The 18932-nt window shown below is 40.9% G+C and overlaps 1 protein-coding gene and 1 long non-coding RNA gene across 2 annotated transcripts; one reads left to right on the top strand and one right to left on the bottom strand.

The window, feature by feature from the left end:
• The first annotated feature begins 2472 nt into the window (after positions 1–2472).
• LOC306830493 (NLR family CARD domain-containing protein 3-like) lies at positions 2473–10638 on the top strand. The gene is made up of 11 exons (XM_079354038.1): positions 2473–2855; positions 3007–3117; positions 3897–4007; positions 4124–4202; positions 4349–4553; positions 4671–6474; positions 6581–6754; positions 6850–7023; positions 7690–7857; positions 7978–8024; positions 9806–10638. Exons 1-11 carry the CDS (start codon positions 2779–2781, stop codon positions 10339–10341), a joined length of 3486 nt encoding a protein of 1161 aa, XP_079210164.1. The 5' UTR covers positions 2473–2778; the 3' UTR covers positions 10342–10638.
• Positions 7742–18931, bottom strand: LOC306830544. Its single transcript, XR_013779974.1, has 3 exons — positions 18770–18931; positions 18438–18517; positions 7742–7852 (listed from the first exon to the last, which is right to left on the bottom strand). It is a non-coding gene; the product is annotated as an uncharacterized lncRNA (long non-coding RNA).
• Position 18932: the final 1 nt, after the last annotated feature.

The following is an 18932-nucleotide window of genomic DNA, read 5'->3' on the forward strand; positions in this document are numbered from 1 at the left end:
TTTATGCAGTATGGATCAGATGCATGCTTTCAGGAAATGAATTGTATTTTACCTCCCACAATGTTGTGCAAAATTAACTGTAAAACATCATTTCACATGCGCCTCCAAATCAAAACAAACGAGTATGGATTAGTTTATTCAGTTTTTAATCAAGAGAAGTCACTTCTAAAATTGCTCTTTTTATAGATAGATAGATAGATAGATAGATAGATAGATAGATAGATACTTTATTGATCGCGAGGGAAATTCAAGAGATTAACTAACATCAAATGTCTGCATCATTATAAAACCTTTCCTCCTTGACGGAGTCAGCCGGTTTAGGTAACACAAATGACATCACTTCCATACTGAATTAATGAAACGGAGTCGGCACAAATATCAGCCTACTGTGTGTGCCTTCTGAATAGTAAGATACAGCACGGATAGGAGGTCCTCTCTACTGCATACTGCCTTCTGACTAATTGAGTAGGCACTTTGCACCCTCAGTGTTTGTGTGTTTGTTGCTTCATCACAATGTAAGTTGCATACTGCACTCTGATTGGCTCCTAACTAGTGATGACGTCATAAATCCTGCAGGTACGTCCAGGTGTTGAACTGCTGCTCTTTGTGAAATCTCTCAGTTTATCACTCATTCACTTCTCTCTCTATAACTGACTCAGTAGGTGACCCTATAACAGAGGCTGTGAGGAGAGCTGGCAACAGAGACGTGCTGAAAGAGACAGGTGTGTGCAGGTGTAATAAACAGGAAGTAAGTTATTCTAGTTTGTCAGCAGGGGGGGCTTCGGCAGTGACACACAGGTACTGTAGCTCACCTGTAGTAATCTCTTTTTAGTGCATTCATTCCTGCGCCTGGTGTGAACACAGACAGGCTGTGACTGACACTTGAAATCTGCTTTGATAATAAGTGCTGAGGGATGAACAGGTGTACAGAGCTATACTGCCCTCTAGAGGCAGAGAGCAGTAACTACAGTCACCATACAGGAAAAAGCATTTCATGTCTCCATGGTGACAAACGGGTATTAAGGCTGTAATTGGTCCATTTAATGTGTGAAGAGCATGAGCACTCTTTGGTACGCTGTTCTCTTTCAACATGAAATCTTCATCATCATCATCCTCGCTCTTCTCTCTCTTCGCTCTGCCTCAGCCATCGTGTTAGCTAACCTTGCAGTCAGCACTAAATGTACAACAATCAACCTGAGGGTAGCTGATGGCGAGCTGAAGCTTCATCTGATTGGTCCAATGTTCTCCTGCAGAGTGTGAATGAACCCCACGTCTACATTAAATGATTCCTTCTAACCGTCCTGTTGAAGGAAGTCGTTTCCGGTGCGTTTGTTACGTGTGTTCAGTTACCGATGGCGATGAAAGATTGATTTTCTGCCGTGCTGACTGATCACATGATCACAGAACCACTTCAGACCAGGTAGGAGTTTAATTCTTATTGTCTCGTATCTAATACTCAGTTTACAGGGAACAGTTGTGTTTTTATCTGAGCTAAGGTTAAACAGAGAAAAGACATTTTTTTAAAAGACATCAAACAGGTTAAGACAGGAAAGTGAAGCAGTATGAAGTGAGATAAAGTGCTGAGCTTTCTTTAATAAGAAGATGATAATATTACACAGAGTTCAGTCTGTTCTTTATAGAATGAGTTACAAGCTAACACTTGGAATCTGGAGCTTTGTAAATATATTATTATTCACTGATGAACAACAGCTAATAACTCTTCATTCTAGTTTTTAGTTTCTTCTAGTTCATGAATCTGAGGACCTGACCAGGATCCTGAGGACCTGGATCCTGGTAAGGGAGGCCCAGACCACTGCAGATGAACAGACTACCTCAAACACTTTGTCAACTTCTATTACTGCAGAGTATATCTGGTATCAAAGCAATAAAGGATCTATGTCACCTGCTACAATAAACCAGTTTCCTTCAATATAAAAACTCATAAAGTTGTGACCTTTGATTCCCTGTTTCCATGGTGATTTTTAGACTTTCGTATTTCCTGGTGTTAGGAGTCTTTGTCCTGTTGTGATGCGGATCAGTTCTCCGTGTTGAAGGTAAGACAAGCTTTTTTTTACTGTTTGAAAGATTCTCATTTAATTTAAGTGTAAAAAAGCTGTAAGCTAACTGTTAGCCACTGGGTTCATTAGCTGTTCACACTACAGTTAAAGGGAACACAATGATCCTCAGTCATGATACAGGCTAGGCTAACCATGCTAACATGTCGATTGAAAACGAGCCCGTTCTATAAAATGTTCTTTCATCGAGTTAATCTCTTTCTCTTCTGTGATTTAAATATGAGAATTCAAACTGATCAGTGTGTGTTGTTCTGAAACTCATTTTTCTTAAAGATGTTTTTTCACGGTGAAACTCGTTCTGACTAAAGTTATAAGAAGTCGTTGTAACTCAGCTGACTGTGTTCTTGGTTAATCATTGACTTGTTGGGCGTGTTTGAAGGTATTTTTTTCAAAGATCAAACTTTATTGATGTTAGAGGATCAATTAAAGTTTTTCAGCAGAACAAAGACAGAAAAGAGTTTAAATGAAAACATTCATCAAATTATAACAAGAATGGGATGATGATAATACCATCTACCATAACAGAACCATGTAGATGTGATGTTTGTAGACTGACAGCGAGGTGATGATGATGATGATGATGATGATGAAGGTGTTTCCTCCACAGGTGAAGATCTTTGACTGGATGTGACTTCAGCAGCTGAACTTGGTCAGTGTTGTTGTAGTGACAGAGGTCAGCTCTTCCAGCAGGGGGCGCTCTGCTATGGATCAGTGTGAGGACACAGAGGAGGGAGTCCCTCCCTCTAAAACCTCTCTGTGTGAGGAACAGGAAGCTCTGAGGTGAGATCACCATCTCTAACTGTCCATGACTCTTCTCCATGTCACAGCATCACTCCACCTTCATCACTCCATCATCATCATCATCATCATCCTCATCATCATCAGTGTCTCAACTGCTGCTCACAGTAACTAATAATGTTGTTTGTATCAGGATGCAGGACCAGAGAGCAGACTCTCCTGGACCCAGCTGTGTGTCCATGAAGAGTGATCGCTCGATGGGTCGTCTTATTGAATTTAAAGATGGACGTGGTGCTGATGGAAGGTGAGATCTGAAAGTGAAGTTCATGTTCTGACTGAACTGAATTTTCCTCGGGATCAATAAAGTATCTATCTATCTATCTATCTATCTATCTATCTATCTATCTATCTATCTATCTATCTATCTATCTATCTATCTATCTATCTATCTATCTATCTATCTATCTATCTATCTATCTATCTATCTATCTATCTATCTATCTATCTATCTATCTATCTATCTATCTATCTCTGTTGTTCAAAGACTCATATCTTGGATCAGAGCTTCATGGTGTTTTTTTGGACTCGTCAGTATTTTGTTTCAGCAGTGACATCACAGTGTTCATCAGTCCCAGATTTCAGTGATCAGACTCCTCATGATAAACCAGATCTCAGAGTTTGTGTGTCCAGGAGGTCCAGCCTATCTCCTGTTCCTACTGATCTCTCCCTCAGGTTGTCCTTCTGCCCCCTGGTGGTGACTGGTAGTATCTTCTGTAGCTAGCCTGAGTTCTTTCTCTATGAAAATGCAGGTTGGACTTCTAACCTTTATTGTTCCTGCTGGCATCTTTCTGAGTTGTGTTTCTGTTTGAGTCGTCTTCTGTGAACTTTGATTTCATCAGTCTGAAGAATGTGAGGACAGACAGTGCTGGCTGTATTCTGACTGAGATACTGTTCTAATAGAAACAGAACTGTGGAGAACTTCAGCTCTGCCTCCTGATTACTGATGATCCATCTGCTAGTTTGAACTGGAACAATCTGATTAAAATGATCTTTGTTTATGAAACAGCTGTTTGTTTGTATCAGGATGCAGGACCAGAGACCGGACTCTCCTGGACCCAGCGGTGTGTCCATGAAGAGTGACTGGTCTATGGGTCGGCTTATTGAATTTAAAGATGGACGTGGTGCTGATGGAAGGTAAGAATTAAAAATCCAGTGAATGTTCTGACTCTGTGGTTCAAAGACTCATATCTTGGCTCAGAGCTTCATCATATATGACCCATTGTTTTCTTGTGTAATATGTCTTGTCACAGAGTTCAACAGGAGAGCTCTGAGGTTCACAGAGATCCATCAGACCAGCAGGATCTAACAGACCTGGACTCCATCTTTATGGTGTGTTATTTCATAAACTACCATGACAAGAATGTAATGCTAAGTTATTGTTGTGTTTAGAGCAGCTGACCTTCAGACTGACACATGAACCACATGTTGAGTTCTACCACTTTATAGGAAATATCCAGTGTCTCCTTCTGTTCCAGCTGCTGGAGGAGAACATCGTCACCTTTGTGAAGAACGAGCTGAAGAGAGTCCAGAGGGTTCTGACTCCAGATTACCCAGAATGCTTAGAGAGTCAGACTGAGGATGAAGAGCAGAGGAGAAGCTGTAAAGAGGCATTTTTGAAGATCACTCTCCACTTCCTGAGGAGAATGAAGCAGGAGGAGCTGGCTGACTGTCTGCAGAGCAGTAAGAACATCTGAACAGATTTCATATTTTAGAAAAAGGACAAAGAGGTTTAAACTCAGATGGTCATGTAATCTATATCAGGATCTGCTCATTGATCTCACTTCTTTTTTCATTCAGGACCTCCTGCTTCAGAGTGCCAACAAAAACTGAAATCTAACCTGCAGAAGAAGTTCCAGTGTGTGTTTGAGGGGATCGCTAAAGCAGGAAACCCAACCCTTCTGAACCAGATCTACACAGAGCTCTTCATCACAGAGGGAGGGACTGGAGAGGTCAATGAGGAACACGAGGTCAGACAGATTGAAACAGCATCCAGGAAACCAGACAGAGCAGAAACAACCATCAGACAAGAAGACATCTTTAAATTCCCACCTGGAAGAGATAGACCAATCAGAAGAGTGATGACAAAGGGAGTGGCTGGCATCGGGAAAACAGTCTTAACACAGAAGTTCACTCTGGACTGGGCTGAAGACAAAGCCAACCAGGACATACACTTCACATGTCCATTCACTTTCAGAGAGCTGAATGTGCTGAAAGAGAAAAAGTTCAGCTTGGTGGAACTTGTTCATCACTTCTTTCCTGAAACCAAAGAATCAGGAATCTGCAGGTCTGAAGAGTTCCAGGTGGTGTTCATCTTTGACGGTCTGGATGAGTGTCGACTTCCTCTGGACTTTAAAAACAACCAGACCCTGACTGATGTCACAGAGTCCACCTCAGTGGATGTGCTGCTGACAAACCTCATCAGGGGGAAACTGCTTCCCTCTGCTCGCCTCTGGATAACCACACGACCTGCAGCAGCCAATCAGATCCCTCCTGAGTGTGTTGACATGGTGACAGAGGTCAGAGGGTTCACTGACCCTCAGAAGGACGAGTACTTCAAGAAGAGATTCAGAGATGAGGAGCATGCCAGCAGGATCATCTCCCACATCAAGACGTCCAGAAGCCTCCACATCATGTGCCACATCCCGGTCTTCTGCTGGATCACTGCTACAGTTCTGGAGGATGTGCTGAAGACCAGAGAGGGAGGAGAGCTGCCCAAGACCCTGACTGAGATGTACATCCACTTCCTGGTTGTTCAGTCCAAACTGAAGAACATCAAGTATGATGGAGGAGCTGAGACAGATCCACACTGGAATAAAAAGAGCAGGAAGATGATTAAGTCTCTGGGAATACTGGCTTTTGAGCAGCTGCAGAAAGGGAACCTGATCTTCTATGAGTCAGACCTGACAGAGTGTGGCATCGATATCACAGCAGCCTCAGTGTACTCAGGAGTGTTCACACAGATCTTTAAAGAGGAGAGAGGACTCTACCAGGGCACGGTGTTCTGCTTCATCCATCTGAGTGTTCAGGAGTTTCTGGCTGCTCTTCATGTTTATCGGACCTTCATCAACTCTGGAGTCAATCTGATGTCAGAGAAACAAAGAACATCCAGGAGGTCTAAAGTATTCAGAGAAAAATCTGACTCAGCACTTTTATATCAGAGCGCTGTGGACCAGGCCTTACAGAGTCCACATGGACACCTGGACTTGTTCCTCCGCTTCCTCCTCGGTCTCTCTCTAGAGACCAATCAGAGTCACATACGAGGTCTGCTGACACACACAGGAAGTGGCTCAAAGACCAATCAGAAAACAGTCGAGTACATCAAGAAGAAGATCAGTGAGGATCTGTCTGCAGAAAAAAGCATCAATCTGTTCCACTGTCTGAATGAACTGAATGATCGTTCTCTAGTGAAGGAGATCCAACAGTCCCTGAGATCAGGACGTCTCTCCACAGATAAACTGTCTCCTGCTCAGTGGTCAGCTCTGGTCTTCATCTTACTGTCATCAGAAAAAGATCTGGATGTGTTTGACCTGAAGAAATACTCTGCTTCAGAGGAGGCTCTTCTGAGGCTGCTGCCTGTGATCAAAGCTTCAAACAAAGCTCTGTACGTGCTCACATAACTATCCAGGTTAAATGTAGTTCTCTTTATTCAGAAATAACAACTATGGTTTGTAATTGTTTTCATTTGTGTTCTTCTGAATCATCTGCAGGCTGAATGGTTGTCAGCTCTCAGAGAGAAGCTGTGAAGCTCTGTCCTCAGTCCTCAGCTCCCAGTCCTCTAGTCTGAGAGAGCTGGACCTGAGCAACAACAACCTGCAGGATTCAGGAGTGAAGCTGCTGTGTAGTGGTTTAGAGACTCTGCATTGTACACTGGAAACACTCAGGTCAGGACTTGGTCATGTAAAAGTTTAACCAATTAGCTTGTATGCACTCCTTTCATTTGATATTTTCATTACCTTACAAAAAATATCCTCTTTAGGCTGAGTGGCTGTCAGCTCTCAGAGAGAAGCTGTGAAGCTCTGTCCTCAGTCCTCAGCTCCCAGTCCTCTAGTCTGAGAGAGCTGGACCTGAGCAACAACAACCTGCAGGATTCAGGAGTGAAGCTGCTGTCTGCTGGACTAAAGAGTCCTCTCTGTAGACTGGACACTCTCAGGTTAGTGTGCAGCTGATCCAGATTGTTTTTATTGAAGATCATGTTTCCTCATTTCATTTTAATAAACTGACCTTCAATGAGTCCTTTAACGTTTTATTAGCTGTACGTTGCCACATTAATGCTATACATTTTATTATTTGTATGATGTAGTCCCCAAAACAGACACAGCAGCAAAATTGAAATATTAACAAGGTTTTATTGCAGAGTGGAGGGCTGACTGACTGACTGGCTGACTGGTTGGATGAGGCAGATTGAAGACTTTTGGTGTTTATCTGGGCAGACAGTGAATACGTTGAAATGTTTGTTGGTGGAAATAATGAAATAATGGAAATTCAAATGACGATTAATTATTAGTATTTTATGATTTATCGCAGCCCTGCACTTTTTGACGGAAGTCATTCATGCTTGTCTGGACTCATACAGGTGTGAGATGAAGAAGTGATTCCTTGCCAAAAAGAATTATACAAGTTGGAATATAAACACATGAAGAAGTTTTTCTTCAGATGAATGTTTATTCTGTTCAGCTGCATGGTTATGACTTTTATTGATAAAACAGCTGCTCATGAAACGATGGATGTCAAACAATTTAAAAAAGTAATGCCAAACAAAGTGTGACACCTGTGCTCTGTCTAAAGCAAGTATGTATGTGTTTATGTTTGTGTGTAGTCTGTCAGGCTGTCTGATCACAGAAGAAGGTTGTGCGTCTCTGGCCTCAGCTCTAAGCTCCTCCCCCCTGAGAGAGCTGGACCTGAGCTACAATCATCCAGGAGAAGGAGGAGAGAAGCTGCTGTCTGCTGGACTGGAGGATCCACACTGCAGACTGGAGACACTGAGGTACAGACAGACACACAGAAGCTGTCTCACTGTTTCTGAATGATGAACTCTGCTTCTTGTCTGATGGTGGATTTAAATGAAGATGGATGAAGTAGATTCTGATCTGGTTTCTTCTTCCAGGTTGGACCATGGTGGACTGCACAGACTGAAACCTGGTCTGAGGAAGTGTGAGTGTGTTTTCATTTCTCTTCATCAGAACACAGCAGCACATGCTGTACTGAATTTAATGTGTAGTAGATATCATTACTGTTAACGTAACACTTTACGTTTGATGTATTTATTACAGGAAAAGTAACAAGTCAACTAAACAATCATAGATGTCCACCTTTGCTAACATCATGAAATTAGTCTACACAGGTATTCTACATACACAGATGGAGAGAGAAAGTCCTTCCTCTTAATGCAGAGGTTCAGGAGTGACCTCTCCTCAAGGAGACTCCAAACATTTTAAAAAGTGTTGATACCAGTCAGGAACATGTTGACTTTGATCTTTTAAATACTCTGTCATTAAAACCTGTTATTACCCTAAGTCTCTTTATATTCTCAACACTAAATTGAGTCTGAACATTTTTGGGTAGATTATAAAACACATTTAGGTTTTTAGAATCAGAATTGGTTTTATTGCATAAAAGTATATTTACATAAACAAGGAATTTGTCTTGGGGTATTGGTGCTAAACAACAATGGAAATAAGTCAGTAATAACAAGGTAAAAATCTTAATTATCAAATTAAATTGTACTGACTGTTGTAAGATAGTTAATGTAAATGAGAAACAATAATGGTCCTAAAATGGGCCCTTGAGGAACTCCACACTGTATCACAGTTTATGCAGACCATGTATGTATGTTATAATACACTGCTGTCTGTTATGAACATAATTACTGAGGCACTTCAGGGTTTCAATGAAACTCATGTTGAGTCAATTTAACAAATAAAATGTCATGATTTACAGCATTAACTGCTTTAGAGAGATCAAGAAAAATACCACATGAAAGTGATATGAATCTTGTCCATTAGTTATAAAAGGGTTAGTGTTATATAAGCTGAGTGATTATTTTCAGAATCCATACTGGTGTTCATACAATTTATTACACATGTTCAAATGTTTAAGGATGTTTATATTCTAGTTTTTTAAACATTTTGGAAAAGCAAGGAAGAACTGATATGGGACGGTAATTTGTAAAATATCCTGGATCACCTGGAATAACATTTACCAGTTTGAGATCAGAAGGAACAATTTCCATGTTCCAGTTCCATGGATACCATAAAAATATGTAACAGTGGTTGCAACATTGAACTTTAAACCTCTTTAATAAGGGTCGCATTGATTCTGTCATGACCAGATTTTTACATCTGTTATAATATAATCTTCCCTGAAACAGGAAAAAGGAGTTCCAGGTTGACTGCTCCTTCAGCCTGGAGTCTCCTGCAGGATGAGTTGTGTCTGTGAGAGCTGGTCTCTTTAAATCCTTTTAAAAGTAGACAAAGTGTTGGAGGGCGATGCTTCAGGTTGGAGATGCTTTCATGCTGATCTGTGTCGACAGTCACTCTGGGTTTTAATTGTAAATCATCCTTTGAAGTTGTGTTCTTCTTATCACTTGTTTTATTCATCTCTTTAGAGGTAAGGCCCGTTGTATAAGCCTGTTGGCTTCTTGATCTCTCCTCACACACACTTTATATTTTATAATCATATTTGATGTTTTCTTATTTGTGTGCTAAATAAACACATTTGTATGATTAATTTCCTGTTTTGTATTAAATCAAGTAAAATATGTAAATGAAAGTTTAAATCAGTAATTGAATCTAAAAACAGTCCATGCTGTCAAACATCATTCAGTGCTGAGTCTGAGCTGTTTGTTTGATGGACTCTCAGTAAGTGTCAGTAAAGCTGTTGATGAATGAACAGATGATAACCTGCAGCTGTGTTGTGTCTCTATTCTCCATCAGACGCCTGTGAGCTGGAACTGGACACAAACACAGTCAACAGAAACCTGAAACTGTCTGACAACAACAGGAAGGTGACATGTGTGGAGGAGGAGCTTCAGTCATATCCTGATCATCCAGACAGATTTGAACACTATACTCAGTTGCTGTGTAGGACTGGTCTGACTGGTCGCTGTTACTGGGAGGTCGAGTTGAGAGGATTGGTTTCTGTATCAGTGAGTTACAGAGGAATCAGAAGGAAAGGAGACTTTAATGAATGTTTGTTTGGATATAATGATCAGTCCTGGAGTCTGTTCTGCTCTGATGGAGGTTACCATGTCAAACACAATAACAGAGTAGCAAAGTTCTCCTCCTCGTCCGTCTCTGACAGAGTAGCAGTGTATTTGGACTGTCCTGCTGGCTCTCTGTCCTTCTACAGAGTCTCCTCTTACACACTGATCCACCTCCACACCTTCAACACCACATTCACTGAACCTGTCTATCCTGGGTTCAGGTTCTGGTCTGATTCTTCAGTGTCTCTGTGTGATGAGTCAGTCTGAGAAACTGCTGACTGAAGATCAGCTGACTCTGTTCAAACTAATGAATTATTCTGATTTCATCATTTTTAATTGAAAAGTTTGATTACGCTCTTCTTCACACATATGATCACCTGATCCACCAGGACGAAAGGTCGCAAGATGCCTTCAGTGACCAAATGAACACTTTCTATGATTAACCACCCTTTCATCTCCAAAACACTTGAAAGGGTGGTTGCCGCTCAACTCCAGTCCCACTTCAACACAAACAACCTCCATGAACCCTTCCAATCCGGTTTCCGTCAAAAAACACAGCACTGAAACAGCCCTCATCAAAATCACCAACGACCTCCTCTGTGCAGCTGACTCCGGACTTCTGACCATACTCATCCTCCTCGACCTCAGCGCAGCATTCGACACTATTTCCCACACATTACTCCTGGACCGCCTGGCTGGCATTGGGATCACTGGTGCTGCACTCCGCTGGTTTACATCATACCTCACTGACCGCCAACAATTTTTGCAAATAAGGGACCACAAGTCTGGGTGTTCGGGTGTTTCACTGGGTGTCCCCCAGGGGTCAGTCTTGGGTCCATTACTCTTCATCATCTACCTCCTCCCCCTGGGCACAATCCTCCGCCATCATGGGATCCACTTTCACTGTTACGCCGACGACACACAGGTCTACATCTCCTCCAAACCCACTGCCCCCCACCTCCCTCATCACCTGCATGGAAGACATTCGGAACTGGATGAGCAGGAACTTCCTGAAACTCAACGACAACAAAACCGAGGCCCTGCTCATCGGTTCCAAATCCACCCTCACCAACTCACAACACACCCCAGTCCCATCCATCATCATCGACGGTTTCCCTGTACCCTTCTCCCCCCAAGTCAAAAGCCTCGGCACCATTCTGGACAGCACCCTCTCATTTGCTCCCCACATTAGAAACATCACCCGGACTGCCCTCTTCCACCTCCGTAACATTTCCAGACTCCGCCCATCACTGTCCCAGTCCAGCACCGAAATCCTAGTTCACTCATTTGTCACTTCCCGCATTGACTATTGCAATGCCCTCCTCACTGGACTCCCCGCCAAACTCATCAACAGACTGCAACTCATCCAGAACTCTGCCGCCCGGATCATTACTCGCACCAAATCATCTGATCACATCACCCCCACACTCATAGACCTTCACTGGTTCCCTGTACAATTTCGCATCAACTACAAAAACCTCCTCCTCACTTACAAAGCTCTTCACCAGCACTTACCTCTGCGACCTCCTCCATCACTACAGCCCCTCACGCACCCTCCGCTCAACCTCTGCTGGACTGCTAGTCATCCCCACACCACGCCTCAGTACCATGGGACCGAGCCTTCAGCTGCTCGGCACCCAGACTTTGGAACTCCCTTCCCCCCCACATTAGACAGTCAGAGTCCATCTCCACCTTTAAATCCCAACTCAAAACCCACCTGTTCAAACTGGCATACTCACTGTAACTGTTCACTTCACACTACACCTGTCTTTTGTTTGTTTTTATGTTTGGTTTTAACCTAATGTATTGTTTTTATCCACTGTAAGGCGACCTTGGGTGGCTTGAAAGGCGCCATTAAAAAAAAAGTATTATTATTATAATTATTATTGAACCTGTAATTGTAAATGTAAATACAAACAACAATAACAAGGTAACATCAGCATGAAGGAACTAAGGCAGAAACAGAATCATATTTAAAAGGGGAGCAGAATGAGGAAAGACTGGAAATAAGGGAGGAACGCCGTGTCATTGGTCAGATGAATGCCCAATGACAGCTCAAGAATGACAGAGGAACGCGAGTGCACGTGCAAAAAAAGAAATCGTTAATGAACAGACATCACTCGAGGCAAAATGTCTCAAATAGGTTTATCAAATACAGACATGAGTTCCCAATGCACTCAGGGCAGCACTGATGATTATCTCCAGGACACTTGGGCCCGTCAACCACGTCACTCATTTTGGATCACAGTCCCTGGAAGTCCCCCGTCCCCATCACTTTGCTGACTCAGAGACACAAATCACCATCCCAAATAACCACAGACACTCTGAGTCCACATATCCACCAATCAAACCAATCCATAAACAATATCCACACTCGACACCAGGGGTCTCCAAACTACTTTCAAAAAATAAAACCGGTCGTGAGCTACTTCTACTCCCTTATACTCCACATTGTGTTTCCCATATTTATGTTTATGTTATTATTATATTTACTTTAATTATTTTTTATGAAAATCATTGTATATTTTTCTTTGTTCTGTCCTGAATGTTTCTTTTGTTAACCGTTGCTTCTTTCCACAGCTGCCAACCTCGATGCATCACACACACTGACATTCACACATTTATACACCAGCACAACTTCATACTTTTCTACTTGAGTTGTTTTGTCTTTGTTAATGTTTTGTGTATTTTCATTTTGTTATTATTTTTGTATTGCTTGTAGTTTTTGTTTATTTGCTGTTGCTTTAACTGTCCTGTCTACGTACACATCTTTGTTTTGTACTTGGGTCAGTGACGAATGAGTTTTTGTAAGATGAGAAATTCAAAAACTTTTTAAAATTCTGTTTTAAAATCATTAATCAGGTCTGTCAAAATGCACATGTTGTGTTCATGTTGGTTTCATGCCATTTGAAATCACGTTTGTACCATTTTTTTTTTTTTACAAAAATCAAACAGAATGTGCCTGAAAATGTCATATGGTGTAACCAAAAAAGAATGATAAATTTTAAATATTCAATCCACCTAGAATGCATATAAATGCAGCCAGAAAAATAATTAAATGCTTTTAAAATATCACATGAAAAGAGATTTTCTAAGGATTACATCCAAATTTAAATTTCAGGCTTTTTTGAATACATTGAGTGGGACATATACTGTAATCATCCTTTGTGTTCTTTGTGTTTGTGTTCTTTGACAAATTATGTAAAACATGTTATTGCACTGCAATAGAGGGTTACTTTATATTCCACCTGACTGTTGCTTTTATAGTCAAAGGTCACTGTTTCTTCAAAAAATGACAGTAAAATTAAAGAATGACAGTCAAATGAATTCAAGGTTAAATTTACTGTTTTTTCAGTGTAGAAAAACATTTGACAAGAACCAGGGAAGCTCTTAAAAGAAACACAAAAATGTGTGTGTGTGTGTGTGTGTGTGAGAGAGAGAGAGAGAGAGTGCATGAGTAAATAACTTTGTGTGTGTGTGTTCGAGAAGAACTTACATTATTTCATTGTAGAAAACAATCTGACAAGAATCATATGGTTGAACTCATTACTTCTATTGTGATTTTAGAAAAGAAATATATCTAACAACTAACATATCAAACAATCAAAAACTGTGTGTGTGAGTGAGAGAGAGCAAGACAGTGTGAATGAAGGTAAAAACAGAAGGGGGATTGAAAGCAGAGAGAGAAGGGTTGGACCTTGTGTTTAGTGCCATGCACGCTGTTTCAGAGAGGACTGTGCCAGTGTGACAGAACTTCTGAATCTTAAAGTTCAGGCAGTTTGTGCTTGGAAGTGTTTCCAGTCCTTTGCTGTGAGTTTTGAATGACGCGAGTTCAAAGGTTCTGGCTCAGAGACAATGTTCAGCACATCAGACTTGTAATAGAAAAGGAGATCAGGTGGTTGAGGCCAGGTGAAGACACTCACTTCCAGTTCGTCACCCACCACCTGCATGACCTGTCCCACAAAAGGCTTTCTTTCATATCTGACCAGAATGAACTTTCCTTTCAGATCCTGCTGACATGTTGAGGGGTGGTTTCCTGGTAGGTTGCGGAAATCTACTGCAGATGGACCATAGCAGTTGCAGATACCAGGTGACCTGTATCTCATCCTGGTCATCCCTCCACTGCATTGCAGCTGGGACTTCAGAGGTCACTTGGTGAATTCTGAGTGTGCCTTTCACGGCTGGGACATTTGTTGGGACTGATTCATCGTACTTTGCAATGGCTTCCTCTGATATCCAATAGTAGTTGATGCTAGAGGGCTGATCTTTTAGGAAGTTGTGCAGCTCCTCTGCTGTTTGCAAGTCAGTGCCTCTTTTGACTGCTGTATCCGCGATACGCTTTACAGCCCCACCCACTCCATCAGGAGCTCCCTTCCCATGCGATTTCTCACTGTTCCATGTGACCCTTTGGAAGCCATACAGAAAAGGCACTGTGCTGAGTAGGTAAAAGTTTTTCTTGTTCTGGTACTGGGTCACTGGTCCATGGCTGATGATGTGTAGGGTGCAAGGTGGTGTCTCACATTTGCCTTTGACATCCCTCAACACAGGCTCCATGTGCACCCATACAGCACGTTCATCATGGCGAGGAGAGGCAGAGAGAGTGGCATAGGAGATTGATGAGGAGGCTGTATACGCCACACACGTGTGGACTGTAACCTGCTTGCGACTTCCACCAAAGTGGAAAGCCTGAGTTTCCCTGTTGAGCTTACAGCCATAGTTCTCTGAAAAGTCTACGTGAATGCAGACTTCATCCTCGCACAGAGTTTCTTTTAGCTCTCTGAGTGTTTTCACTTGATGTAGCCAGTTGAATTGATGCTTCGCAAGAGAGTCCAGCTTCTTGTTAAGCAAAGCCAGCAGATCATCACACTTACCACTTTGTGTGACTTTTTCAAAGTTGGGAGATGTTTTCCCTTCTTCAGAGGAGACTACCCTGGACCACTGCTGCCATGTTATTAGAGTTGCCTCCAAAGGTCCCTCGAACTCAATTTCATTGTAGCAGCACTCCGCACAGGTGCGATACATGCAAGTCTTGCTGGTAGTGTTGCATGCAATAGATGCCAGAAAGTCAGAAATGCTGTTGGTCAGAAGAAGGCCTCTCTGATACAACTTGTCAACAAGCAGCTTGACATTTTCATGCTCTATGCAAGCACATGTATTTCTGTCAGAGTCTTTTGCTGGTGTTACATAAAAAGGACAATACCTAACAAACTGTCTGTATGACAATTTGAGGTGTCTCCTGACTGTTGTATTGTACTGTGGATGGAGTTCCTTCAGAGAGTAAAGTAGTACCCTCCTTTGCTTTTTGATTTTATTTTTCGTCACAGTGTCCTTTTTGCCTGATAACATGCGACTATTCTCATCCCTGCAGAGAAAGCTGGCCACTTCTTCTCTTCTCGCCTGTGATGCTTTCTTTTTGAGTCTCGGTTTGTTCTTTTCGATCACCATTTTCTGTTTTTCCTTCTGCTTCTTTAGTTTCCTCTGTATGTTTTGTGTCTTGAGTTTTGCTGCCTGGAGTTCCCTTTTAACTTTGTGAAGTTCAGACCTCAGCCTTTCCCTCTCTTTTAGCACTGAGCAGTAGTATTTGTTCTTTGTTTCCTTTTCTTTCCTTTCAGGGGTTGAGGATGCTTGCAGCCGCTCACCAATTGGCTGCTCATAGTCATCAAGGTGATTACGCATTGGATCAGGATGGTCTAGCTGCTGAATATCATCTGCTGATGTGTTTATAGATGGTGGAGTTAAGCTGAGAACATCAGCAAGCACCCTTTTCTTTTCTCTGAAGTTTCTCTGATCTTCTCCTGCTTTTTTTTGAAAGCTCGGCTACTGGAGTATTTTTATTCTTTCCCTCTCTCTTTCTCCTACGATAACTATGAATCAAACAAACAAATGAAAACAATTACCATACTTGTAAAAACAGTTGCCTTCTTTTATTCCCACTGGCCAACTCTTTCAAAACACCTGAATCACTACATCATTCTGACTTTAACACTGTGTGTGTGTGTGTGTGTGTGTGTGTGTGTGTGTCACCTTTCACGTCTTTCAGCAAGGTAATTGGCCCTTGCTGCAGGATCAGCATTCATGCGTGCTCTGTGCCGAGCCACTTTTTCTTTACTTGAAAGAGGCATCTGTTGGAGGGAAAGAGGCTCTATTATGTTGTATTAATTATGAAACAGCAGAAAATTTAATGAATTGTGTTTTACAGATGAAGTTTTTAATTGTTGACTAACATTTATCTGTTCATGTTCAAAGGTAGGTGTCACTGTACACCTACTTAATTCTTCTACATTATTAAATTAATAATTAATACTTTACACTTAAAATAGTTCTACATAGTAAGTAGTTCATATTACAACATAAATCAGCATCATAAACTACTGATGTTTGATAAAACTGGCCTCTAACAGAGACGTTTGTAATAGTAATCGTTACACCATTTGACATTTCAATTTCAAATCAAATTTGACAGGCATTATTAGGACACCTATTAGGACACCTGTGTACATACACAGCCTTTGTGTGAATATTTCAAACATAATTTTTAAAGTAAATACTCGTTTTTATAATGATGAAGATTAATAAATGTTTTCCTGGGGTCAGACCATTTGACATGTAACCATAAGCATACCTGACCGTACCCCAAAAATGTAGAATTATCTCAAATTTGAAAGAGAGTTACTGACCGTGGCACACGGCAGTTAGTCTCAGCAGGGGTCCTTCTCTGTGATGTCATTTCCTGTCACATTGTCTTCTTGCATCATATTACCAAAATGGCTCCTTGAATGGTGGTTACACCACCTTGACACTTCAGGACTTTGACTTGACGGACAAAATTGCCCAAATAAAATATAATATTCTTAACAACTGTGTTTTATTACTTTTATTTACTATTGAATAGATCTAGTGTAAGATTATGCCAAACTAGTTGATAGCATGTTTTTTTTTAACATTTTAACCTTTTTAAGCAAGTTAAACTATTTCGTACCAAGTTTTTAGAATTACACCACATGACATTTTTGCCATTATCCCCCAAATATTCTCTCAAAATATATTAAAACCATATATTTTAGACTAGGTCTTCAAAAAAAGAAATGTATGCAAGTAATATGTAAGTTTATTTTAAAATGTCAACCTTTTTAAATGTAAGCAAATCACATAGACACAAAAAAATAAGCATCACGTCATTGACCCATGCATAAATCTTCTTAACATCTTTCAAATACGATTTTATAACTGACCTTATTTTATATTAATATTACACTGTCTGAATACTTAAAAAGAAATGTTGCAGGCCCTCATTATTGTAATTAGCTGAATAGCTTGTTAACAGGATGCATAACTTGTAAACAGATGCTTTGACTGAGTTCTTGTTGCTATGGTTACTTACTGTAGATACAGGCTGACATGTACCCAGCTCAATTGGAAAGGTAAACAGACAGTATCACTATTAGAGTCCTAAAATTATGAGGAGTTAATTAATTAAATTAAAATTCTCCAGCCAACAGATCATCCTCAGGAATTGGAAGAAACCTGGAGAACCTTCTTTTCAGGACTGGATGACTGAAGTGGGCAGAACTGCTGCTTATGAAAGAATGTCATATAGGATGCTGGACAGAACTGAAAAATATTGTCTAAAGTGGGATATGTACCTCGATTATATCCGGATGTCACAGTAAAGATCAGGCAGACGCGCAAAGATGTGGGTTGAGATGCAAGCCACCTCTGAGAGTGATTGACCCGTCAGGAGTAGGGGTGGGTGGGGGGTGGGATTTAGGGTGTTGATGGTTTGTACATTTGTTAACATATTGTGTATGTTGATTCTAATATCAGAAAATAAAAATTGCAAGTCAAAAAAAAAAAAAAAAAAAAATTCTCCAGCCAATGAGAATTTAGGATTCAAACAGACTGTGGTATTCAATAAAACATTATTCTGAAATGGGCCAATCAGTAAAATGGGTCTCTCTTACTTTTCACATTTGATGTGAGTTAATGTGTGTGACTGTTAAATTATTCTCAGTGTCTTTTATTGTCAGCTCATCAAATGTTGTTGATTTATTTCTTGTTGAATGTAAAATTAGATTCTGTGTGATGAATATCGCTTCATCTGATACTGACATTGTGGTCGCACAAACAGGTTTTGAATATTACAATAGTCCATATTGTTCCTGGTGGTCTGGTTTACTTTTGAAGGTCATATAGAGACCAGTTAGAAACTCCTCAATGTTCCTTTAAATCTGTTATGAACTCAGGACAGTTACTTTTAATGGAGCATTTTGTATAATTACTGATTTTACCTCAATGACATCAAATGACATAAAGGAAACTTTAATCTAATAAATGGAAAAACTATCTCACCAAAGATAACCTACCTTCTGAATCTGGTGATCAGGACCAGGCTGTGGTTGAATGATGTCATTTTTAAAGAAGAGATTTTCCTCTGCATCTTGACCTGGAGATATCAAACTAAAGTCAGTATTGTTTTAACAGTGTGTAGTTGTGGTGGTATAAAGGCTCCCTCTAGGTCGTCTAGCTGCTTTATCAAACAGGATGCTATGCTATCATAAATCACACCTCACACGAGCTAGTGAGGCAGACAGCTAAACTTTAATTAGAGAGAGCTAACATCTTAATGTGGTGAGAGAAAAACAGTTTGTAGAAATAATTTCATGTTCATATATTTGAAAATGTTTCTTCTACTTACCAATTCATCCCTCTCCTGTTATACTATCACTGTTTCTCCTGAGTGTAAACCTGCTGCTGTAAACATCATGAAGAAGCTTTGAAACAACGGCGTACGGGATTTTAATTCACCTCTCTGAAACTGGGCGGTTGATGTTTCCATGGCAACTCCCGCCGTTCACTCC

This window comes from Symphodus melops (assembly GCF_947650265.1).
Source record: "Symphodus melops genome assembly, chromosome: 10".
Lineage (NCBI taxonomy): Eukaryota > Metazoa > Chordata > Actinopteri > Labriformes > Labridae > Symphodus > Symphodus melops.